Genomic DNA, 27993 nt, shown 5'->3' on the forward strand with positions numbered 1-27993 from the left:
CACTGATTCATGGTCTCTTAGTGCTGAAGGTTATTGTCAAGTAGTCTCAGGGAAGCCTTATATATACTTAATTGTTCTGCCTGGATGTGCACAAGATTCTTGAAGTACAGTTATTTTACCTGGGTGTGTCTCAATGTTGATCAACCTTTCACTTCTCCTGGGATATGTTATGCTTTCCAACCTATAAATTTGAGTCTTATTTAATTCCTAGAATGTTTCTTGAATTATATCTTTGAATATTTTTTGTTTCTTTTGTTTGTTTCTCTTTTTCAGGAATAACCTTCGCACTTAGATTCTTTGATTGGATCTCCTGTGCTCATCTTATATAGATTTTATTTTCTATTTCTTTAAAGTTTTTTGTTTACTCCATTAATTTTCCTTGCTTTTCCTTGTTCTGTTCTTCATGTGTCTTACTGTATCTTGGGCAATATCTGTTCTTTGTGCTGCCCCCAATGTTTGCTTCATTTTCATGATTAATTTTTTTCTTTGTTTTCTTCAGCTCTGTTTCATATTTTATTCCTTTATTTTGTTTCATTATAACTTTATCACTCTCCTTTGAGCTCTCTGATTTATATACTATGTCTTTTGATGGCAATATGTTTTGTTCCTACTTCTTTCTGCTTGGGGGCAACATTTCTCTGGTGAGTGCTTATCTGTCATTTGTTTTTCCTAAGTATTTCTTTTTCTTGTAGTTCCTTTGTATAGTATATGTTTGCATTTCATTTGGATTACCACTCATCTTTGAATGAGGTTAGTTCTTCCTAGACCAGCTATTAGTAGTAGGTTCATGTAGGAGACAGTCAAATGTATTGCTCCTGACTAACAGGAATTCTCCCTGGTTTAGAGTGAAGCTCCTCTGGACATGGTGTGGGTGTGTGTATGTGTGTGAGAGAGAGAGAGAGAGAGAGAGACAGAGACAGAGACAGACACAGAGAGAGACAGAGAAAGAGACAAAGACACAGACAGAGCTGTTTTTCCTTTTATTTATTTCCAATCAATGAATAGTGGAAGCTCAGGGCTACTCAAAATTCAATCTCTCTCCTCTATCATTCCTCAAAATGATTACTGCAAAGATGATTTATGTATGTATTTCCTGGTTAAAACATGAACTCCCTTTGGCCCATGGAAGCTTCCACCAACAGTCTCTAGATCCTATTCCCATTTTCCTAAATAAAGGACTGTTGGTTTATTTCACGATGTAAGTTGATTACTTTGAGGAAGTATGCTCTGCTTTGTCTGAAAACTACTCATCCCTAGGCATCTTCCTACACTCCTTGATCACTACTGCACTTGGCAGCATTTATTCATTCACGTAGTCCAGACATAAAGTTATTCTTTTTTCCATTCTTTGTTGTATTTTAGTAATTTCAGAGAAGAGAAAGAGCAGGGTCAACTTGACTCACCATTTAAAAAATATAAGTTACCTCTAGATCTTCCTTATGCCAAAATGTCTTTCTTCTCTGCCCAGGTGACAAATTTCTACTTATCCTTTAAGTCTTAACTCAATTGTCACATACTCTATGAAGCTTTATCTGACTTCCTCAGGATAACTTAGGCACTCTTTCCTCTATGTTCTCATTTTATTGGGGGCATAGTTATAATACAGGACATATTATATTGAATTTTCATTGTTTTCATATCTGTTTTTCTACCAGTCTGAGTTTTCTAGGCAGGGGCTGTGACTTATTGGTCTTTTTACCTCCACCACTCACTGAACAAATAGTAAGTGCTCAATAAATTGTTAAATTAGTGAATGAATTTCAATCCTTATTCTGTAATGACATAAGAGTTGTCCTTCTAAAGTACAAATCTTATCACATTGACAATTAAATTGGTGGCTCCACATTTTCAGAAGAAAAAGCTTATGAGGTGCTTGCAAACTGGCCCCAAATTATCTTCATGTGTCATGTTTTATCTGACAGATAAAACATCTGTCTCTGTTAGCATGCTATCAAATAGCTAGATTCAATTTCTTGCCATTTCTAGAATATGCCATGCCCTTTAATGCCTCTCTGTTCATGCTCATTCTGTTTGCTCTGCCTGAAATGTCCTTCCTTTTCTTTCCTACTTGTGTGGTTTGTATTCATACCTCAAGTATCACCTTCTATGTGAAGCATTCCCAGATTCCCCTGGTTTGTTATTTCATTCTTTATGCTTTCATTGCATGCATTTTGCATACATCTTCCTTATAAAACTTACTACATCACAAGTATTTATTTGTTTGTTTACCCTCAACCCTGCCCAGTGATGGTGAACTTTTCAAGATCAGGGAAAATATCTAATTATTCCTTCCTGGGTCCCCAGTCCTTTGTACATGGTGGGTGCTTGACAAATGCTTATTGAATAAATAAATTCTAGTGTTGAACAGACTTTAATAAATGTTAACAGATCTTTTCACTTTAAATTCTAAAAAGCATTTTTTTTCCTACTTCTATCTTCAAGACCCTTCAAATGACTTTATTCATGGAATCAATTCTGGACACAAATAATGACTTGCAGAAATCATTTGATGAGCTTGCTCTTATAGAACTGTTCCACTACTTGGCACTTGCCCACGATCTTCCATTTGAGTTTTTCCAAGTGTGGTTTCTTTCAGTAATCTTAACTAATGAATTGGATCGACCACGCTGTGATCCAATCAAACCCGTGGTGATTGGTTGTCTTGACAATTGGAAAAAAATATTGATTTTCTTCTGGTCAATTGGCCTAGTAGTATAAAGATAGACTAATATGCCATCAGAATTACTTTTATCAGCACCATTAGGTCTAAGGAAGCAAGCTGCTAGGTAGAAGGCCTGTGACCACATTTATTTTTAATCATCTCTCCCCCCACATCACCCCAAATCTCTCCTATAATGGGTGCGTGCTCCCAACGGGAATTTTAAAATGTTTAATAACTTCAAAAGTCTCACAAAATGGTAATAATGTTTCAGACAATATCTGAAATAAAGCAAATTCAAACATTGTAGTTAATTATGTTTAAGGCATCAAATTGATCCTTTTCTCTTCTTAATTCACTGGCATATGCAGCATGCTGCTAATTATATAAGAGAAATCTTGTCACAATGCTTGGTCTATGGTAGATTAAGATTGCAGCATTTATATTTGATAGTCCAATCATATATCCAACATTTTTCTCTTTTAGAAAATGTTTTCCAGAAGACATTTACTTCCCTTCTGAATCAACAAAACTAAATTTAACTGAGTTTCTTACTAAAATTCCTCCTTTTATAAATAAGTTCACCATTTCTAACTTAATTGTTTAATTTTTTTGGCTAGCAGCCCTGGGAATTTAAATATTTCTGGAGTCTAGATGAGTAATTAAACGTATGAAGGCTTTAATTTGGTATGGGGCACATTATGTGGGAAAACATTTACTACTATTTAAATGTATATACAATCTCCAAAATAAAGTTTGAGGTTCATTTCTTTATTACTCTCATAATAACCACTGAGGTGTAATGTTAATACAGTAAGTTAAGTTGTGGAAAATATGTGGGATAAATATAACCAGTAATTTAAATATTGTTCATAAGGCAGTACTTTGAGAAATGATCCTGCCTCGAGAAAGTACTTGGTTTTCTTACGTCCATATCCCTCTTGGGTTAATTAAAAATGTTATTTTATCATAGCCATGTTGGAAAATGTGACATTAACACGACTAATTTATTTACCAGAAAAAGATGAACAAATTGCTGACCTAATTTCTCTGCCACACATTTTGCATATTTGTACTTCACACCTATCACATAGAATAAGAGTTATATGATGAAACAATTAAACATTGTAAGAAATTAAAAAGAACAACACTATTTTTTCCTTCAAAAACCACAAATTTTCTCTTTTCCATAAGTGGGTAGTATGTTTTAATTGCACTAGAAATAGGGCCCACCTTAAATAAATGCAAGAAGCAAAAATAACCAGTTATGAAAATCATAAATTTGGGGGAATGGTAATTATTTGCATTATAATGTGACCAGATTTTCTAAGATTACTTTATCTCATATGGCAGGTAAAACCAGGAATTGATTTGCATGCAATGCTTTAGAAACATGCTTCATGAATAAGAGAAACCTGAGTCTCCAACAGAGCAGTAAAAATCTACATCCTTAACCAAGCTAGCAAGTCCTCAGATGTACCATAAGGCAGTAGCACTATACATTCAAGTTACAAGACCTATAAACATATTATTAGAGAATGATTTTCTGGAGCAACACAAAAATTGAACTGGCATGAAGAGGGAAAGAACCAGAACACTGAAGAACAAGCAGCAGTCTTTTCTCATCCATATCAGGACTGTGTAATAAATTACCCTCTTCTCTCTCATACTGTCAGGAGAAAACGATGTTTAGATTAAACCTCGCTAAGGCCTAAAAGGATAATTTGTCAGTATTTTCCAGTTTACTACCAATGCAGTATTGATTTGCTAGGGCTCTTCTTTCTATTTTATTTACACTAATTCAATCTGGAACAACTGAAACCTAACTTCTTAGAAAGCAAGATATTTCTTTAAGTCTCACAGGTCCAAGGTATAAGGTACAAGAAAAAATGTCCAAATTATTCTCTCTAGTTCTTGTGAGTAAAGACCAGCATCTACGTTGGAGGCAAACTATTATCAGAGAAAACCTCTTTTCTGCTGAGATTTACCTTGGGCTAATTTCTTTTTATAAAATTATGGTTCTTAGGAGAACGTGATTAAAAAAAAAAGTTCCAAAGGACTCTAGTTCTAGGCAGGTGCTTAGAAACCAGAAGTAAAACAGATACATCTTGGTAAACCTTGTGGCAGAAGCTGAGAAAAATGACAGTATTAGTTTGATGTACATATGACAGAGCTTAGGGACAAAACTATACTTGAGGGAAAAGATAAAATTCCTATCCAAATCCTTACCGCCCCCCATACAAGTTATATGAATCAACAGAAGGTATCCTATAGGTCCAGGACTAAAATGAAAGCAGCCAAAGGTTAAAATAATTTCTGCCCATATCAAAATTAAAAAATCAAAAAACATATTAAAAATGTATTGAGTACTTAATCCATGGAGTCACTATTGTCTGTTTCCCATCTTTCCTTTCTTTTTTGTGGTTGTTCTGTTCTAGTCTGTCTTGTTTTGCCTTCCTGAGGTCCCTCAATATCAGCTGTGGCATTGTTTTGACACCAGTAAGAACAGGAGGACTGGTGAAAATGTCATGAGTTGACGGTATTATGACTCATTCAAAGCTAAAATGTTTGAACTTCTATTTCCTACTTTTTTTTCAACTTCCACAGACATTTCCTCAAAACAGTGATATAACATGGGATTAGTAACATCTCACTTTAACATCTTATACTCTCTTATCCTAGTTTTACTTTAGAATTGACTGTCCTATAGACTCACATTGCTTCACAATTTTGACGGGATCGATTGATCAATTCTAACTGGAGTGCTTTTTAAAAAATCAATTGATGCATTATTTGCTAAAATATGGTTGTATCTTCATAAACAAAAGGTTTAATAGTTTCCACTGGGATGACCAGGCAATTCAGACAACTTATCAATTTAGGCAATGTCTTAAATGAATCAACCTATTTGAAAATTTTGATTGACTTGCTTATTTTCATAAATCACTCAAAAAGATACATGTATGTACTTTTTTTGTTTATTTATTGACAATCAATCGGTATTTGTTATTTCTTAGCCTTAAAACCAACTATGCTGACTACAAAGTTCTCCTACAGTACTCATTCGATTTTTAGTCTAATTGAGATTGAATATGGTTATGTCTACATGCATTGATTTGGCATATCAGTTGCAGCTGTCTCTCCATGCACAAATTCATTTGAATATTCTACCTATAAAAGCCAGTACAGTCATCACAAACAGAAACTAAATGAACTAGGAAGCCAGAAAATAGGTCTGACTGATTCAACTATTAATGTAGGAGTTCCAAAACTATTGACTTTATTGAGCTGATTGACCAACTCATTCAGAAACCAAATTGGTTTACACATATAGACAAAACCCTAAAAAATCGATTGTGCAAAAAAATAATAGCTCAAATTAGTTAAAAATGGCTATTCAGTTCTGTGTAAAGGCACGACCAAAATGTATATACCAAGAATTACATATCTTCATTTACTCATTCAAAAACATTTGATGAATACCTACCAACTGTTGAGAACTAGTCTATGAGTTTTAAGAGCTCAGTGAACAAAACAGACAAGAGTCCCAGCCCTTGTGGAACTTACAATTCTGATGGGGGAAACAGAGAATAAACCATAACCATATTAGATGATAAAGGCTATGAAAAAGAAAAGGTAGAGCTGGGTGAAAGGTACTGGGACTTTGGGGTTGGGGGTGAATGTTGCAGTAGTCTATGGTTACAGGTCAGAATAGGCCCCACTGAGGACAGCTGTACAAAGGTTTGAGGATGTGTGAGAGTTAAATAAGTGATACCTGGAGGAAGACAGTTCCAAACACAGGAATCAGCTAGAACAAAGTCCTTAAGGCAGATGTGTACGGGAAGGTTTTTTTTTTTTTTTTTTTTTTTTTGGTTTGGTTTTTTGGAGACTGACAAAGATGCCAGTGTGGCTACAACACAGCTAACAAGGGGAAATGCAGAAGGAAGTGAGATCTGAGAGAAAGCTAGATCATGGAGGGCAATTTAGACCACTGTAAATATTTTCCTCTGAAATGAGAAGCCCTTGCAATAGTTTTAGCAAAATCGACTTAAATTTTAAAAAGATCACTCTGGGAAGCAGAGAGAACTGTTAGAGGCTGCTGAATTAACCCAGGTGACAGATGATGGTGGCTTGGACAATTGGTGGTAGCACTGGAGTTGGTAGTAAAGGAACAGTGTTTGCTGACCGAGTGGATTTAAGGTATGAGAGCAAGAGAGCTTTCAGGACGATTCCAAAGTTTTTTGGCCCAAGCAAGTGGCAGGATGGAGTTTACATCAACTGAGATAGGCAAGTCTGCAAGTGGAGCAAGCCTGGGGTAGAGGGAAGATTAGGAGTTCAGTTTTGGACAAGTAAAATTTAAGATGAGCATTAGATAGCCAAGAGAAATTATCAAGTAGGTAGTTTAAGTTGGATGTTGGAAGTCTTGACTGAGAGATGAATTTGGAACTTATCAGTGTATTCGATAGGGTTTTAAGCCTCAAGAATGCTCTGAGATTACTGAGTGAGTGAGTGGGTGAGTGAGTGTAAAAGGAGATTCTAGGACAAAGACTGAACACTGGGTCTTCTACATTCAAGAGTCAGAGAGAAGAGGAAGAATCAGCAAGTAATATAGAGAAGTGACGACTGAGATAAGACTAAAACTAAGAGCATGGTAGCCCAGAAGCCATGTGAAGAAAGCAGAGAGAACTCACAAATTTGGCAGGGAGTGGGATACTCCCCAGTTTTATACTTCTTTTGTTTTGGTCCTTGTTTAGCAGTGGTAACCCAGGTTATAAAACACGGGTAGAAGATAAAGTTTTGGATTATTTCACAAGACTGCCAGTTTTCTCACAGTAAAAATTATTAAACCTTTGCACAGAAGACTTGTGCAGGCCACACACACACAATCTGGCTGCAGAATTATTTCAGCAAATATAAACTTGCCAAGGAACAATGAAAATAAAGGACCAGTTATCTTAAACTAGTTTTGCACTTATAAACATCAAAATGAATGAAAATTCTTTAAGAGTAAATTTTCAGGTGATGGTGGCCATAAGAGAGGAAGGTAAACCATAAGAGACTCTTAACTCTAGGCAACACACTGAGGGTTGCTGGAGGGGAGGTGGGTGGGGGAAGGGATAATCGGGTGACGGGCATGAAGGATTGCACTTGATGGAATGAGCACTGGTTTGTTTTAGGCAACTGATGAATCACTAAATTCTACCTCTGAAACTAATAAAAAATTAAAAATAAAATTAAAAACAAGATGTCAAAAATATGGACTTTGGTGAATAAGGAAATGCTATTTAAAATCAACCACTTAACATAATAGCCATTTGTTCATGGAAACAAAATTATGTGTACACTGTTGAAATTGTTAAATGGCAAATACATGCTTTTGATTTCAAAGGAAAATAGCATGGTATATATTACATGAAAGGTTTGGAATTTGCAGCTGTCTTTTTGTTTCAGAACTGCTAATTTTGTCCGACAACTTTGAAACAAAATTGCTGGTCCACTGGATAACAATGCTTCCATGCCTTGCTTCCTGTGTAAGACAGAAACTTAGTCTCCAAATACAGCTTTTTCAAGTAAATCAGAGTACATCCTTTCCACATACAGAGCTCTAATTTCATGTTGACAATCAGAATGAGCAGGTGACTTAATAGCAATGTAAAGAGCACAATATTACCCTCAGTCTAATAGATTTCTCACTTTGTTTTTAGAAAGAACACACATCAAAAAAAGCTGTGTTAAAGAAATAAATCAAGAGCTAAATCTAGGGATTGCCATAAAAGGAATATTTTATAATCCTACGCTTATAGGCAAGGAGGTTTTTTTTTTCATTTCTTTTAAAATATTGGAAAGAGCTCTGTAAGTGGCAATTATTGGTTATTTTAAAATGTAATCTAGAAAGCAAGTGAGTTGGATTCATTCTTCTCTGATACCATTTTCATTTTATTTAATAGTTTTTAATTACATTAAATTAAAAATTTTAATAACACATAGTACAAAGTTCTAACGGTACAAAAGAGAGCATAGGAAAACAAGTCTCTCCCCAACCCCTGCCCCACAGTCACCTGGTTCCCTTCTATAAATGTAATCAGAATTATCCATTTATTGTGAATACTCCCAGAGAAATTCTATGTATATACAAGCATATATATATGTAGCTCCATTAAAAACTACACACCAAGTGTAGTGTGTGCTAGACAACAGTTTTTAAACTGGAGGTTGTGACCAATTAGTGGGTTATGAATAAATTTACTGCATCACAGTTAACACTACAAAGACATGAAATTAAATGAAATAAAAAATGTCAGAGTGTGTTGTTCATAGTAAGGGTAGGTATTGTCTTGTGAAATTTTTGTTGCTAATTTTTATTTTTATTTATACCTTCATTACAAATTGGGTCCAATGTAAAAAGTGTTTCTTACTCTGAGTCACACACACAAAAGCCACTGCTATACACAATGACTCAAACCCTGTGGCTTTTGTTTAATGACGTATGTCGAAGATCATTCCCCTTCAATACACACAGAGTTGTCTCATTTTGTTCGTGTTAAATTTACTAAAAATATTTCAGATATCTAAAAGGACTATAAAGAACAATACTTTAAACACCTTTGTATCCCCACCACTTAAGAAATAAAATGCTACAAACAAATAAACAAACAAATATGTCGTCAATAGAGTTGAAATAGCCCTGTGCAATTCTTCCTAAACCGTTCCACTTCTCCTCCCGTCATGTATATCTCCTTCTTTTTAAGGCTCCGAAGTATTCCACTGCATGACTATACCATAAATTATTCAAGGAGCCTCCTACTGATGAACATTTTCATCGATATCCTTGATTTTTTGGTATTTCAAACAATGCTACTGTAAACATCCTCATTCAATATCTGTAAGATAAATTCTGTGAGGTAAAACTGCTGAGTCAAAGGAGGCAGACTTTTTGCTAGATTTTGCCGAATTTCCTCTCATAGAGACTGTATCTATTTATACTCCTACAATCTACATTTTATACACCCTTATCAACAAAGCATATTATCAACTTATTATTACCAATGTAAGAGGTGATAAATGATAACTTATAGTTCTAGCATGCATTTCTCTTACGAGTGAGGTTAACATTTTTGATATGTTCAAGAACCATTTTCATTTCCTTTTCTACGGGCTCTATCAATTGCTTTTCATTTTATTGTTGGGGCTTTTTTCTTATTGACTCTAAGTACTTTTTACATAAGAGGAAATTAACCCTTTGTCTCTGGATGCTACAAATATAGCATGGCAACCTTTTTGTTTACAGCTTGTTTTCGTGTGCTATATCTAGAAAAGCTTCCCCTACTCCGAGGTCAGGAAAAAAATTCTCCCATATTTCCTTCTAGTAATTATTTCCACATTAAAATATTAATGCATCTAGAATTTATTTTGGTGTAGGGAGTGAGGTAGAGAACCAATATTATTATTCTGCAGAGAGCTACCCAATTATCCTAACACCTTTTTTAAACATTTCATGTTTTCCCTATTAATGACATGCCATCATGAACATATTCTATATTCCTATCTCTATTAGGGTCCATTTCTGGGTTTCCTCTTCTATTCTAACACTTTGTTTATGCATACACTAGCCCCAAACACTATAATTAAAAGGAACTTAAATACATTTTAATAACTGGCAAACTTACTATCACAACGTTTTTTCCCCTAATATTTTCAAAGTGTTCTCACATGTTTGTTTGTTTGTTTTTCCATTTGAACATTAGAGCCAGTAAGTCAGTGTTTTTACAAGGCCAACTGATACTTTTATTGGAAGCATGTAAGAATTACACACTAATTTAGGAAGAACTTTACGATGCTGAGACTTACCATCCAAGAACAGGGAATAGCTTTCCATTTGTATATGTTTCCTTCATGCTCCTCAACAGCACTGTGGTGTATGTGTGCGTGTGCAGGTGTGTGTGCGTGTGCAGGTGTGTGTGCGTGTGCAGGTGTGTGTGTGTGTGTGCAGGTGTGTGTGCATGTGCAGGTGTGTAGTCTGTACTTTTTACTAGTTGGTTCCTAAGCATTTTGATTGTCACCATCGCATTGTAAGCTAAACTAATACTTTATTCAACTGTATTTTCTAATTGGTTGTGGTTTATACAGAGAAAAACTATTAATTCAGTGTGCTAATGTTGTATAAATTTAGTTTACTGAATTCTTATTGTATTAATTTGTTTGCTTTTCTTAGATTGTTTATAAACATACATTATATAATCTGCAAATAATTTACTTCATTGCTTCTAGTTTTATTCCTCTTATTTCCCTCTGTTTTCTCATGGTGACAGCTGCAACCTTCATAATAATTTAAAGTAGTTGGTGAAAGTGGACATCCTTGTTTTGCTCTTGACTCTAGTAGAAATCCTTCCAGTGCTTCCTCACTTAGAATAAAATTGGATTTTATAATTTTACATGACATCATGCTACAGAATTATTTATATATTTTTAATTATACATAATTATATTTATATATGTAATTATATTTAATTATAATGCAGTATATAATGTAATAATTATAATAGCATATATAATAGAATTCTAAGAAATGAGATTTCTATAAATATATAGGTATATTTAAATGAGAATCTTTATCAAAATTGATGATCAGCAGTATAGTATTATTCTTTTACTCTATTGCTGGACGTTGTTTGCCAGTATTTTATTCAAGAAGCTTGCATCAATATTCACAAGTACAATTGGTTTGTAGATATATTTTGGGATTTCTTTTTCTGCTTTGCATCTCAAAGCTTTTCTTGCTTCCAAAATTTTTTTAAAGATTTGGAAGCTTTCACTTTCATTATGCTCTGAAAATATTTAAGGTTCACTGAAATGATATGTTCCTTAAAAGACTGGCAGATTTTGCCTATGAAACTAATTCTGCTACTTTTTTTGATTTGGGTAGTTCTTTGGCAATTTTGTTTCTGTCATATAAATCAGAAAGTTAAGATTTTCTCTATCTTCTAAGGCCAGTTTTGGGCATTTATATTTTTCCTATAAAATCATCTACTCTACCCAGATTTTCAAGTGTATCTTCAAAGAGGTGCACAAAGGAGTTTCTTAGGAGTTGTTCAATTTCCTCTTTATCTGTAGTTATTATGACAGGCTTATTTTTTATCTTCTCCCCTTTCCTTGATTATGTATTTTATTGCCCCCCCATGAAAGTCATTTTATTGCCCCCCCCATGAAAGTCATTTGACTTTCAGATTTATTCATTAGTTCTAGATTTTAAACAATACATAATTGGAAAAATCAGTTCAACTAACAAATGAGGAATTATCATTAGGAAAAAAAAGAGATGTTAAAAGGTTCAACTGCAGAATCAATAAGTGACATGTAATTTTAAATACATAGTTTCATTTTTTTTTACCTTTCATTGAAAATTGGCAAGAAATATTTTAAAGTAAATCACCTAGTATAAGTGAGGGAACAATGAAACTGCTATTTTCATGCTTTGCTAATGGGGTGCTATGAATTCAGAAATAATTTCATAACATGTATCTTGGGCCTTAATGTAAACATTATTGAACCCAGTTATTTTCTTTGTAGAAATCTATCATAAGGAAGCAGAACCAGGCCATAGCATTGATCACAAAGATGTCTATTGTAACATTTTTATAATAGTGAAATACTGGAAATGTTAATATCCAAAAATAAGGCAGAGTCAGCAAGGAGCATTGGCTTCAACTTAAAGTCACCAAGATCTAATAAGAGTCAGCCTGTTCTTTGAAGCTTTGAAGGCCGGCACTGACTTCTCTCTAGTTATGAAAGTCCTAGATGGCATCTTCTTGAAATAGAAGGTTGTTTTGTCTACACTGAAAATCTGTTGTTAGTGTAGCCGCCTTCAGGGATGATTTTAGCCACATCTTCTTGATCACTTGGTGCAGCTTCTCCATCAGCACTGGCTGCTTCCCCCTTTGCTCTTATGCTATGGAGATGGCTTCTTTCCTTACCTCCTGAACCAACTTCTGCTAGCTCCAAACTTTTTTTTCTTCAGCTTCCTCACCTCTCAGCCTTCATAGAATTGAAGAGAGTTAGGGCCTTGCTCTGCATTAGACTTTGGCTTAAGGGAATGTTATGGCTGGTTTGATCCTCTATTCAGACCATTAAAACTTTCTCCCTGTCAGCTATAAGGCTGTTTTGCCTTCTGATCATTTATGTGTTCACTGGAGTAGCACTTTCAATTTCTTTCAAGAACTTTTCCTTTATATTCACAACTTGGCTAACTGTTTGGTGCAAGAGGCCTAGCTTTCTTTGTGTCTCGGCTTTCAACATGCCTTCCTCACTAAGTTTAATCATTTCTTGCTTTTGATTTAAACGAGAAACGTGATACCCTTCCTATCCCTTGAAAACTTAGAGGCTGTTGTAGGTTATTAATTGTGCTAATTTTAGTATTGTTGTGTCTTGGAAATAGGGTAGCTGGAGGAAAAGGAGAGAGATGGGGAACTGGCCAGTTGGGGGAGCAGTCAGAAGACACAACATTTATTGATTAAGTTCACCATCTTATATGGACATGGTTTGTGGTGTCCCAAAACAATTACAGTAGTAACATCAAAGGTCACTGGTTACAGATCATCATCACTAATATAATAATGATGAAAAAGTTTGAAATCTTGAACCAAAATGTGACACAGAGATACAAAGTAAGCAACACTGTTGAAAAAATGGTGCTGACAGACTTACTCGAAGTAGGGTTGCCATAAACCTTCAATTTGTACCAAACACAGTATCTGTGAAGCACAAAGAAACAAGGTACGCCTATACTGTCATTTATTCCTAGTGAGTATATGCTCAACCATATTTTTTCTTACAGTTTCTAACCTCTTAAAAAAATCTACTGGGGCACCCGGGTGGCTCAGTCGGTTTAGTTTCCAACTCTTGATCTCAGTTCAGGTCTTGATCTCAGGGTTGTGAGTTCAAGACCCTAAATTTTTAAAAAAATCTATTGATAAGCTAATTCTGTAAGCACATTAACTCATTTTGGCTTCTTTCACATTACTTAATGTACTAAAGAAGTAAGTGGTTAAACAATATATCAAGATCAATTATAAAGACTAATAATTCTAATTTATTTGAATGTCTACATTATTCATATTATATTTAACTTCTTTTACATTCAGGTTTGATTTCATGTAAATATATCTGTGATGCATACCACATGTATACATACCAGACATTTAGATTTATTATTTGTATATAGATACTTAGATTCTAATTCAAAGTTAAAATAAATTTTCAAGCAGTTTGCTTTTAGAACTGGGGACATTATATGTACTGTATGGTATCTAACATAATAAAAAAAATTATTATAAAAAAAAGAACTGGGGACATTATAATGTTGTTGATAACTATACCTGCCTCTACACCAAATACATTCTACAACTATATCTACGTCTGCTTCCGTAAGTCAGAAAGTATAGATGATTGCATGTGACCACTTAACAGATAAAGCTCTACATCTACACCCACAGACACACCCTATGAACCTATTTCAAAAGGCAAATGATAAACTAAGAAACATACATAATATGTGACACCAATGATTTTTAACCTTAATATATGAAGTGGTCTTGAAAAATAGTAAGAAATATAAAAATTCAAATAGAAAAATGGGTGAAGGATGTCAAGAGACAATTCAGAACCAAAGAAATGCAAATGATCCATTAACATATAAAAAGATGCCCAAGCTCCCTCATAAATAAAATGCAAAATAACAGCATAAAAAGATACCATATTTCATCTAGCAGATTGGGTATTAGAAATCTTTTTCATCATTGTCAGTGTTAATAAGGATATGGGAAAACAGGTGCATTAGTAGGAAGATAAATTGGTTGTTTAAAGGGGAAATTTAGTAATATCTATAAAAAATGCTCAAAGTACATATCCTTGACCCACCATTTCCACTTCTAAGAAATTATCCAACGGGTGTGCAAAAAGATGTGTACAAAGATGTTAAATGCAGCACCGTTTTTAATAACAAAGCGCTGGAAATCTACATGTCCACAAATAAGGGAGCTGACTAAAAAAATGAAAAAATGATACAGAAACAGAATACTACACAACCATTAAAAAGAGTGAGACAGATCTATAAATTACAAATATGGGAGAATGTCCAAGATATAATATTAACTAGAAGACGTTATTAGACTTTCTATAGTATATTCTCCCATTTGTACACGTACAGAACATTCAGGAAATGATACATAATACACTGTTAACACTGGCTATCTGTCAAGAGTGGCATCTGAAGGGTAAGAGGGAGAAGGATTTTTCACTTTAAACCTGTTTTTACTGTTTCAATTTTTAAACCATCAGCTGATAGTACTTCAACACTAAAAAAAAAATACTAGTTAAAATAACCTACAAAAAAGAAAAAAAAGCTTGTTATATCTAACTTTATAATGGCATGAATTTCAATAGCATCAAAATTGTTTTCAATTGTAAGAGTATCACAGTCACCACAGAAGTGTCTCACCCACACATAAAGTAATCTCAATGACTTACACACTTCCTCTGATCGTGTAACATCTCCAAAGGAGCCATTACAAAGTCAACTGCACTGTCTTATACATGCCTAATGGGTCCAACAGAGCCATTAGGATGTCAGTTATATGGCAGGGCTCCTGCCAAAGCTATTACCAAGTCATTGCATTGTTTCACACACTTCCTTTGACATTCAGATGGTTCCCGAGGAACTGTTATCATTGCTATGGAAGTGTCCTGTATAACTTACATTACCAGGGGAAAACAAAAAAGCAAAGGAAAGAAATGTAAAACAAACAAACAAATTCCCTCCAATAAATGCACATGAATGGCCCCACATGGTCAAATATCAGAAGGAATGACTCCTCATTTGGGTACAACTATTACATGTCATTCAAGAAACCCAGGTGTTAGGCTAGCTATTTTTTTATAACTCCCGCTGTTCTGATTAAGCAATTTAGGGTCTGAGAACACCATATGCATGGCTGTGATGGTATGGTGTTTATTGGTAGCACATGGTATATTACCAGGTTTCTGTGGTATGCAGTACAGAAACAACAGGGAGTAGTACTAATGGATTTTTTGGCTATTATGGGATTATATCAGGTAATCCCTTACCTGTAAAGTTCCTGAGCAGCATATAGGGAGCTCGGCTGCCCAATAATTGTGGAAATCAACAGGGCTTCTGGGTAGTTGAAATCCCAGCTCTACCATAGGAAAACAATGGTACAAATGAATCCTCAGCCAGGTCTGAAGCACTTCATTGAATTTCTTCTCATAGTCTTCTATACTTGGCAGAACAAGATTGTTGGCTGCAGAAATGGTGTATTATTGAAGGTAAGACAAGTGCATGGCATTTTACCCAGATGGAAATGAGGAGAAGTAGGCTAGACCCTGCTAGGCTAGAGTTTCCTGGGATACCAGATGTTTCAGAAGTCACATGGCAGGTCTGGCAATCCTTGCCAAGAGAGCCTACCCCACGAGACACGCAGCATAAATTCTTGCTGAGTGATAGAAAACCTCCACAACTAACACTGACTGCGCATTTAACATATGACAGGTACATTGTGAAGAGCAATATATTCATTTTCTCATTTAATCCTCACACACACACACAAACTGCATAGGCAATATCTCCACTTGACAGACAAGGAAACTGAGGCTTGGAAAGCTTTAGGTACCTGTTCAAGGACACACAGCAGGTAAATGGCTGAACCAGGGCACAAACCTAGGTGTACCTTATACCATAGACCATGTTCTTAACCACACACTCTATAGAGAGCACGGTTTATTTAGATTGCATTAAAAGAACTATTTTTACTGTGATAAATGGTTTGAGATCACTTGCATTCTCGTTGCAAGCCACACATATCTTTATCACAGTACTAACTGGATTGTATTAAAATTAGCTCCTTCTCCTCTCTAATAGATCTCTTTGGGTATATGTGCCCAATTGGCTCTGACTGCCCTGCATTGAGAATTGCTCCAAGAACCCTATGGGTGGGTTCCCACAAAGCAACATTTGTATTACTGACCTCACTCCCTGGGTGTAGCTGATGGGACCAGTGGTAGATATCTGACTCAAGCTGGAAAAATTATTCTGTCTCCTTGGAATTTAGAAATGGCACTGAAAAATATCAGGTTAATTTCAACTTCTTTCCTGAACAGCAGAAATATAAACTGAGGAACTGTATGAGGTTTTAGGTGTGTCTTGAAAATGGAGATTTAGAGAAAGTCAACCTGCAGAGGCAGGACCGAAGGAACTGGATTCAGAAGCAAGAGACAAAGTCCAGGCAACTCTTCTGATCCAACTCCTTCCTGCTGTCTAGCCACTCTCTTGCCCTGGTCCCATGAAGCATTCTCATGTCCTTTTAAATAAATGTAGTTTTTTTGTTTAAGCTATCTCAAGTTGGTTTCTGTTCCCTGCAATAACAGTAATAAATAATAATGAATAATCCTAACTAACAGGGCATCAATCCCTCCCACTAGACTGCACGTTCTTTGAGATTGGGGATTGTGTACTGGTCATCTTTTATATATCCCCAGTCTCCAGTACAGAGCTTAGCAGCGAACAGGTGTTCAACAAGTATGGCTTGCATAGAAATATCATTATAAACAAAATATAGCTATAAATAATTTCTTTGTGATTTACAGATCTTCCTGGACTTACAATGGGGTTATGGCCTGATAAACCCATTGTAAGTTGAAAATATTGTAAATCGAAAATGCATGTAAAACACCTGACCTACTGAACATCATAGCTTAGCCTAACTTGAACTTGCTCAGAACACTCACATTAGGCTACTGTTGGGCAGAATCATCTCAAACAAAGCCTTTATAATAAAGTATTGAATAACTCACATAATTTATTGACTACTCTACTGAGAGTAAAAAAAAACACCATGGTTGTATGGGTGCAGAATAGGTGTAAGTGAATTGGCCATTTACCTTTGTGATCACATGGCTGACTGGGGGCTGGGGCTGCCATTGCCCAGCATTATGAGAGGATTGTACTGCATATCCCTACTCCAGGCAAAGATCAAAATTCAAGTTCAAAGTACAGTTAATACTGAGTGAGTATTACTTTCTCACACCATAAGGTCAAAAGCAATGTAAGTTGAACCATCGTAAGTCGGGGACCATCTGTATACTTTATTAGTTACAGGTTCAAAATGCTTTTTCTCTGTTTCTCTCCGTTTAGCTTCTTGATACACAATTTTATTTTCACTTTTTATAATCCAACTGTTTCATTTAGGCCGAATGTGAAAAACACATTCTTGGAAATTGATTATCCAAATGTAGCTGCCCATATAGGTTCTTCCTCCAGTCTGAGGTATAGTCAAATGTAATTATGAGGGGCACCCTAGTCGCTGAGGCTGATGCTCAAGCAGGGCTGCTGAACCCTTCTAAGAAATGCCCACTGGATCCCCTGTCAGAGGCAGGTGTATTAGAGAACCAGAGGTTTGACCCACTAGCATTTCTATCCTTGTAAGATCAGAGAAGGGCTATAAAAATATATTGCCTCTCAGTTTTAATTTTTTCCTTAGAGCAGTGTTGGTAGTAAGGTGAAATGGGAATGGTGAAGGGGTAAAATGAATAAAGAAGTATGGTTGATAGCAAAGTGTCCTGCTCACGAGCCTCAGGATGAAGCTAACTTGAGTCAATCTGCATTTTTCCTAAACAGACCATTAAGCATCAATAGACAACAAAAGGTTTACTTAGGACAAATTTGAGGGAATGGAAACAAACTCCATTAGTGTTCTGATTGCCCTATGAAAGCTAAGAAATCTGGATTCCCTTCTGTTACCCAATGTTCTCCCTCCCCTTTGCTTCAGGCGGCTCAGTCCAAGCGTTTCAGTGCTAAAATGGATGGTTATTGATTTTAATCCTTCATAGGTTATAGCATGTCGGAGACTTAAATTCAATTAAGGGTAACCAAATATAGCTTATGAGGAAAATGAGAAAAAATAAATATTTTGAAAGGCTTAACCAATTAATGAAATGAAAGAAACAAGTCCTTATAGACGTGATTTTGGAAATGTATGTAGGAAATCCAAGTCATAATTTAGGATGGACAGAATTGAAAGCATCCTTGAAATCATGTCTCGGAAATCTTTCTCAGTTGAATAATTCACCCAAATTAATGATTTCCCCTATCTTCACTTTTCTCCCACATTTATAGGAGTGAGGCTTGTATCATCCTAGCTGATCTATGATGATGTGCCCACTGCCTCATCAATTAATCTCAAAATCAGAATGTATAGAAAGACAGAAACAAAAGAAAGTGTCACTGACACTAACTGAGGCACAGGGATGGGGTAGGCATAGAGTCTGAGACAGCAAAATATATAAATCCTAAAAATTTTACACCGTTTTTCTCTTTTCAAATATAGTATATACAAAGTCAGATTAGTGAAAAAGATGCCCTGCTAGGCCTCCTTTCATGAATGGATGAGATCAATGGGAAATAAATAGCAATATTTGCACACAAACATTAAGTTCCATTCATTGAAAATAACTATTTCTTCAAATTAATATGCCTTTAGAAAAACCATTTATACTCTCATCTTCACTCAAAGCTCCTCCACACTGAGATACCACCTTACGCCAGTTAGAATGGCAAAAATAGACAAGGCAAGAAACAACAATTGCTGGAGAGGATGTAGAGAAAGGGGATCCCTCCTACATTGTTGGTGGGAATGCAAATTGGTACAGCCACTCTGGAGAAGTGTGGAGCTCCCTTAAAAAGTTAAAAATTGAACTACCCTATGACCCAGCCATTGCACTACTGGGTGTTTACCCCAAAGATACAGACGTAGTGAAGAGAAGGGCCATGTGCACCCCAATGTTCATAGCAGCATTGTCCACAATAGCTAAATCGTGAAAGGAGCCGAGATGCCCTTCAACAGATGACTGGATTAAGAAGCTGTGGTCCATATATACAATGGAATATTACTCAGCTATCAAAAAGAACGAATTCTCAACATTTGCTGCAACATGGACAGCACTGGAGGAGATAATGCTAAGTGAAATAAGTCAAGCAGAGAAAGACAATTATCATATGGTTTCTCTCATCTATGGAACATAAGAACTAGGATGATTGGTAGGGGAAGAAAGGGATAAAGAAAGGGGGGGGTAATCAGAAGGGGGAATGAAACATGAAAGACCATGGACTATGGAGAAACAAACTGAGGGCCTCAGAGGGGAGGTGGTGGGGGAATGGGATAGACCGGTGATGGGTAGTAAGGAGGGCACGTATTACATGGTGCACTGGGTGTTACACGCAAGTTATGAATCATCGAACTCTACATTGGAAACCGGGGATGTACTGTATGGTGACTAACATAATAAAAAAATCATTAAAAATAATTAATTAATTTAAAAAAAAAAAGCTCCTCTGTGAGAACCTAGGGAAATGTTGAAGACCACTCAGACCTGGTTATCACTGATTGAAAATTTATAGACTCAAGTTGGTGAAATCATACTATAGGTCATAAATTAAGACTCCAAATTGTATACTCTTTATTGAAAATTACTAGTAGGGGTCAGAGTAAGACGTATAGAACTCTCGCCAATAAGGGAAAAGTTGTTCAAGTTCACATTATATGCGAGTCAAGGAAGGAAAGAAATGGCTGTTTGGAAAATCATCCGTTGCACTTAGTTAGCTGGTTTCTGAATTGCTGTTTTAACTCTTCCTCCTATGTAAAATCTGGATAACAAGAGAACCTATTTCGCAGAGTGATCATGAGGATGACAGGAGATAAAGATACTAAAAGTGTTGTTTGGAAATTGTGAAGTGCTGATCAGTAATAATAGTGAACATTCAAATTGTACTCATGTATTACAAATACTATTCTAAATCGCTACATACGTTAATTTACTCAATCGTCACAAAATCCTTATGGTAGACATTAATATTATCCTTATTTTACAGATGATGAAATTCGGGCACAGAACCTTTATATAACTTTCCCAAGGTCACACAGCTGGGACTTAAACCTAGGTTGCCTGGCTCCACAGTCCAAACTTATAATCACTATGCTCTACTGCCTCTCAAAAGTTGAAATCATTCTTGGAGGTACATATTGGGCCAATAGAGTCTTACAGTAAGTATGAGTTTTTAGCAGACTGTATCATCAGTTTTCCTTGGCAGCCCAACCCAAATTTGTGATACCCTATCCAGTTTCTAAAATAAACCATAAGGAAAATAAACCTACAAGGAAAAGAAAGGATGCTTGTCCTTTACTCCTCCATCTTCCAACTCTGTCTCAATAAAAAGTATTACATGATCAAGGTAGATAGATGGTTGATTAGACTGAGGGCCAAATGAAACTGAAGAGTTTCATTCTTGAAAGTCCCTAAACATCCATGAAATAAGGCATAGTAATACACTAGAGTGGCTCACCCCAGTAAGCAGTTCTCATGGTAGGGTAGGGGATGAAAATGTGCATTTTGATAAAGCTCACTCTGTTATATCTTTCCTCTGATCCCTTCCCCCGGCTACCTTCCAATTTGAGTCATTGCCCTGTAGTCAGATGTGAGGATCCCCTCACTCTGAGAGTTTGATTTTCATGAAAGTCACTTAAAATATTGCAAAGCCTAATGAGCACACTGAAGACAAAAGTAAAAAGGGCACCAATATCCCCTCACTGAAAAATGATACAGTATAAACAAAGATTTACAGAGAAGAAAGAACAACATTTCTTTCATTGAAGGCATTATTTATAATTGATGACATGGATAGAGTGGGATTCTAAACCCAAGCTGGAACATCTGAAGGAGAAGACCAAAACCATTTGCTAGGAGGTGTTGTAAAGTTATGACAATATCTGAATTAAATGAACGACTAGAGCCATGCAAAAAATCATAGATAACGTAGGAAATCATGAGGCTAAACCCAACGCAATTTGATTTAAAATCTATACCTCCATGCTAAATCAATGTTTCCCTATCCCACCACAGATCTTGTCTTGTCCTTGTCTCCAGCTCCTGCCTCACCTCTTCTTCACTACCAACATACACACAAGAAGTCTTCCAGAGGAAAGCAAATCGATAAGCAGCTAATGAACTCATCTTTGACAGGTTAAATAACCAGCCCTGTGTGTTGTTTTTCAGGGGGGCAGGGTTCCACTTTGTGGGGTGGGTGTCAGGGATTGGGTGAGGTAAAAATAATCGGTGGTCAAATATTTGGAAACACCTACCTTGAGTAGACCCAGCTTGAGCCTCCATGTCACAACAAACAGGAGAGAATTTAAAGCCTGTAATATCAAACATTTTACGAATTAATCCTTATCCAACTCATCTGGGATTCCTCAATCTTTAACCCCTACCCTTCACCCGGTAGTATTTAACAGAGTCAGTGAAATATGATTCACATACCATAATGTTCACCTTCTTAAAATGTATAATTCAGTGATTTTTAGTATTTTCACAGAGTTATGCAACCATCACCAATATATTATTCCAGAATTATTTCATTACCTCAAAAGAAACCCCATATCTAGGGTCTTGTGGAAGTGGAAGAATGGTGGAAACCCATGGAGAAACTTCTTCTATTTTAATGTTTCAATGCAGCGAACTGGCTATACAACTTCGTATGTCAGGAGTGACATGAGGGATACCAAGAAGTCTTGGCAATGCAGAGATCATCTAACAGCCCTTTTCACATGAATTTGGTCATTGTTTTTTCTGTTTCACAGCTGAATCCCAGAAAACTTTAGAGACCAGTACTAGGTCTTATAACTTCCATCCTAATGCTCTCTCACTTATATGACTATGCATACACAGATCATCTATGTTCCCTTCTCATTTCCATAATTCGCCTCCTATGCTCTTGGCCAAAGCCAGCAATATATACATACATACATGAAAATAAACTAAAAAAAAAAAAACACATCAAGACCACATGGATACTTGGTGATAATTACAAAATGTTATGGCCTCTCATTAAGGAAATGATATTCTAACTAGCAGGCAAACAGTCATTCTTGATTATACTGTTGTGGCCAGGGTCCCCTCTGGGCTGAACCAGGCAGAGGAGGACAGAACAGAAAAAGCTGTAGGTATAAGGCGGTTGGCTATCTCTCTGCCACCTGAGAAAATACTAATTAGCCACTGCTAACAGAGCAGGCCTGTGGTCGCAGTAATGGGACCTATGAAGTTTAGACAAACAGAATGATGAAGAGCCCAGATTAATGTGTTTAATAAGCATTAATGTGCTTTTTATGAAAGGATTCCGTTCTTCAGTAGGGACAGAGGAACAGAAGTAAAATAAATTAACCTCTTCCCAACAAATCAAAAAGACAAACTTTTCTGTTTCTAAAAGTTGTAAGAAAAGAATATATAATTACAATTTATGATACTGGTATTATTATTTACTGTCAGGCAAATGGCTGAAGTTAATTTACTTTCTGGGTTTTTTTTAATCGTTTCAGTTTAACCTGGTTTATTTGAATCTGTCTGTACACTTGCCAGGTTAATCTGAATTAAAATAGAAAGCACATACAGAACATGCTTGCTATACAGTCATTCATCTCATTGTTCATATACTGATATAAAGCCAAAATACAGGAAATGAGTACTTTCTATAATAAATACCACTAGTAGTACACTGGAAAATAAAGATGATAATAAAAGGTGAGTAATAAATAAGACATGCACAATACCGCTGATGACATGAGATTATTTCCCTTGGGGGATCACCAGAAATGAAAAGCATTTTACGTATCGTTATAAATAAATGAATGTGTCTATTTGCCAGATACTTGGGTACATACCTTGTCCATGGGAACCCACTAACCTGCATTTCTCACCTGCATATTACGTGAAAGATAAGCAGACACAGGGAAGGAAAACAAATCTCAAAGGCTAAAAACCACATCTTCTCCGGGGTTTACTTAAACAGTATAGATAGTTCTATTACCATTCTCCCCATCCGACTTCCTTTCATGGTCCGTGTCAGTCAAGGACAGTGCAGAGTTGGCCCGGCTGGACAAACAGGAGCTATGCTCTGATTTCATCCCCCGTATCCACATTCTCAGAGCATGGTCAGGTGAGGCCGCACCTTCGGTCTCCGTGTCCACGTCAGAGCCCATCTCTAGCTGGTAGCCATGCCGAGAAACACTGTGCATGTCTGTCTGGTAGCCAGAGCACAGAGTGTGAGGAGTTTCACAGAATTCCATCTCTGAGAAGAAACGAAGTTCAGAGAAGAAGTTTAGAAATAGGAAGAAAGACCCGATAAAATCCTACTTCTTGTCCTTACGCCCCCCTCTCCCTCCTTGCTAGTAATTATGTGTTTTTGCAAACTTAGAATTCTGGCCTTTTTATTTATGGTAGCTAGGATTCTGTGCTTATTTTGCACTTCTGTGGCTTAAAATTATGCTCCTGTTGATTCTTACAAGGCTCAGGAAAAAGCATGCCCAAAATAGCTTTATAGCTACAATTTTAGGTTGCACAAAATGTAATGAAATAAGTGAGTGCAGAGGAGTATAAAGTGTAGAAAGCTGTCCTTTAAAAGATATTTCTCTTCTAGGAAGAATATATATGATCTGTAAAGCACACCTATGCCTAAAATATTAAAATTATTGGCTTTCCTAAGTATTTCATACACATTAGGGTTAAGAATAAATAATTCAATGTGAAAAATCTGGGGAAAAACATTACATATTTAAACATATTTCTCTAAAGTATGTTTCCCAAAACACATTAGCCTAACCACTGAAAGTATGAGTGCTTAATATCATTTCCCATTGTCTCCAAAGGAGTCTGAGGCCTACCTGGGGCTAATTATTCTGTTTCATTCATTCTTTCAACAAATACATAAAAAAATATTCAATTGTACAGTACACCCAGCAGGGCTTCACAGTTTGGATTCCTCCCACCCTTCCCCCCCAAGTCTGAGATCCCTATAATGCTTAGGATCTTAGAGATGATGTAACGAATCCCCTCCTTTTACAGTTGAGCAAAATTAGGTCCAGAGAATAGGTGTCATTTGTCTATCGCCCATGTCAGGTAGCAACAGATCCTGTCTTCCTAAAACACCCATCTGGGCATGGTTTCTACTAGACACCAGCGAAGCCCCATCCACTTACTGCATGAATATCAGGTATTCAGTCTTATAGTGAATTTTGCATTCAATTATGGCAAGGTGTCAAAAAGGGGAAAAGATGCTTTAACAGTCCCTAATAAGTTAATGAAAAATGACCACATGCCAAGATATATCATCTGCAATGGCCATGTAATACTTAGATAAGGTAATCCGGGGATGTTGTACACTATATAGGATTTTCTCAGACTGACATCAGATACAGGGTATCTCATTTGGCCAGGAAGAAGCTTAACTGAGTGCATCTAATCCTTAACACATATCAATAAAATGCAAACCCTAAAGTGAATTTAACTCTTTGAATACAGAAAGTGCTAGAATTTAGATAGACCATACACTAGAAGAATACAGAATATGAATATGTGTTTTAAAAATAGCTATTTTTGTGACATATAATTGTCAAAAAAGGGTTTAACGAATCAACTCTTAATGCTTATTTAATACCCATTAGGTGCTCAGCACTGTGCTCTAAGAAACAGATAGTGTGGGCAGAGAAGGCTACTATAATGTATCAGGATAATTCAATTATAAATTAATTTTTTTAAGGTTACAAGTCACTGCTAAGCACATTACTTATGATTTCTGTGCTGCATGTCACTAAGAGTAATTCTGTTTTTCACAAAAATGTGTCTAAATTCCAAAGGAGTAATGTTTTAAAAATAGGCATGGTTTCCACCTGTCAAACATATAACCTCAAGAAACTGTGCTTCTCCTTGACATAAGGCTAAAAGTAAAAATCCATTTTGCCCAATATAAATCTTAGTGATCTAGAATATTGTGATCAGTTAATATTCATGCCTTTAATTTCACAATGTTTCATTATCCAATCCTACTGTGCAATTGTTGCTACAGCAACCTGCTCATGAACCTGTCAGCTTGAAGCTGCAGGAAAGGAATTTTTTATAGGCTTGCATTCACAACTCCCTTTACTCCCCTAGACCAATGCTTCCCAAACTTCAGCAGGCTTCAGAATCACCTGGAAGGCTTGTTAAAACAGATTACTATGCCTGCCCTTGAGGCAGGCTGGAGAATCTGCATTTCTAACAAGTTCCCAGGTAAGGCCTAAACTCCTGGCCCAGAGACCACACCTTGAAAACTCCATCCCCCTATACTCCTGAAGTCAGTGGGAGTCAGGAAAAGGGGAGAAGTGAGAGAATAACCCTACTGGGGCATTACCAAAGATTCTACAGCAACCAGCTGTAATTCTATTTGGAGACACAAGGAAGAAAGTGTTTTAATTGAATTGCTATGAAGTGTCCCCATTTATTTTCCATGGATTCAGGGCACTAATTAGGAAATTTATTTTCAAAAGCACAGACTGCATTTATTTTCACTCATTCAATGGCACTGAGATGTTATTTTCCAAAGATTACAATATGAGCATCTGAGTCATGGTAAAGACATTCACTGGAAAAGGATGAGCAAATAAAAATAAATACACAGCCAATTTGACATTCTGTATAATAAAATACTAGATACAGTTAAGAAATAAAAGATCACTGGCAAATGTAAGAAGAATGCCTTTTCGTTAAAGAGATTTATTTCCCATTCAAAAAGAAATCTGAACATGGATTTGTTCCCTTCTAAGGAAATGTGGTGTAATATGATCAAAAAAATTGCATAAGATTTCTATTGGAACCACAGTCTGATCTGAATACAAAGATTAAACCACAAATTCTCTAATTAAATACAACCAGATAAAAGTACACTTCCCTGTTGATACATAATTAGAAAAAGTAACAATCCAGTAAGCTATCAGTTGCTTTTTAAATGTTTAAACAAAAATAAAAGGAGAGAAAGAAAAAGTTTCCCCTACAGTAAATGATGTTAACACTTCCCTTTCTTGAAATCAACATTACCACTGTGGATTATTTCCTTAAATACACAAAAGTCTTGGTGGTGTTCAAAATTCCCATAGGATGCATTTTCTATAAAGCACTTACAATGCACCTTAAGTACTTGTTTTTAGCCTTGCACATATAACCCTGTTACCTAAAATACTACATATTCCCTAGAGGAGATGAAGTTCAATTGGATTTATTATAGGTCTATTCTTACCAAAAAGCTAACCATAAGAGAAATGAAAGATTTAAATGGATAGACTGGTACCATGAGAAATTACAATTCAGGAATAAGCAGATACAGATGTTGCCAAGTGAATGAAGTACTTGGGGCTTCACAAACATGTTTTTAAAGTTTATTATAAGGAAAACCTATTTTGCAGTCTTGTAAGAGACAAAATGAGAGCAAATCAATACAGTTGAAATCCAATTTTTAAAAGGAGAGAAAGATCTGAATATGCCTCACAAAAAGAGGCATACATTAACCAATAAGCAAGTGAAAAGATGCTCCACATCATTAGTCATCAGGAAAATGTAAACTAAAACTGCAATGCGATATCACTACAGCCCTAACCACAATGGCTAAAGAACTTCCCACCACACCAAGCGTCGACAAGGATGTGGAGCAACTATATACATTGCTAGTGAGAAAGTAATATGGTGCAACCACTTTGGAAAACAATTTGCCAGTTTCCTAAAAAGGTAAAGCAATCCTTAACAGGAGAGCAATGCACTCCTGGATACCTATTCTAAAGAAATGAAAACTTTGTCCAAACAAAATTATATAGTAGTTACAGTAGCTTATTATACTTGAATTACACCTCTATAAAAAAATTTTTAGTGGATTTTATACCACCAGGAAATAGGACGGTGAGGAGACTGGAGAATCAGTCGATTTTCATAGGTGGAGCCACAGGTCTCGAGTTAGAAGCAGGCCCTACTCTTTTCCTCCTTGTGGAACTAAGTACATGTAACATGAATGAAAAAGTAGTCAAAATGCTGTCTTGCTTTTTACCTAAGCTAACAAGCAATCAAGGCTCACTGATGCATGATTTCTCAGTGATTCTCTAGGGAGCACTTTTTTCCTGGGAACATAACAGTTGAAAGCTAATTTTAGGAGGGAAACGAAGAATGACACTGATCACTGACAAACTTTCAGCATCTGAAGGAACATTCTATAGTTTGGGGATCATGAGACTAAGTCGAATGGATCTTGGCACAAAGGATCACTTTAGGCCACTATTAATGCTAATAAATTAATACATTTTTTTAAATGCTATGAAGTGCCCAGTAAAATGAACTATTGAAATTTCTCTCTGAATCTAAGGATTGATCTTCACGTATTCAGCCTGGAGAAGCCATTTATCAAAACTTGAAAGGGAAAGTCA

At 36.0% G+C, this 27993-nt stretch overlaps 1 protein-coding gene across 1 annotated transcript in view; it reads right to left on the minus strand.

Moving 5' to 3' along the window:
- Positions 1-27993, minus strand: part of TENM1 (teneurin transmembrane protein 1) — a 761614-nt gene that overhangs the window by 452171 nt on the left and 281450 nt on the right. The window contains exons 4-5 of the mRNA XM_034649058.1: positions 23583-23843; positions 21862-21918 (exon numbers count right to left, since the gene is read on the minus strand). Coding sequence (XP_034504949.1) covers positions 21862-21918; positions 23583-23843 — 318 coding nt within the window. The remainder of the gene's footprint in view (positions 1-21861; positions 21919-23582; positions 23844-27993) is intronic.

The sequence above is a fragment of the Ailuropoda melanoleuca genome, chromosome X, assembly GCF_002007445.2.
Source record: "Ailuropoda melanoleuca isolate Jingjing chromosome X, ASM200744v2, whole genome shotgun sequence".
Taxonomy (NCBI): domain Eukaryota; kingdom Metazoa; phylum Chordata; class Mammalia; order Carnivora; family Ursidae; genus Ailuropoda; species Ailuropoda melanoleuca.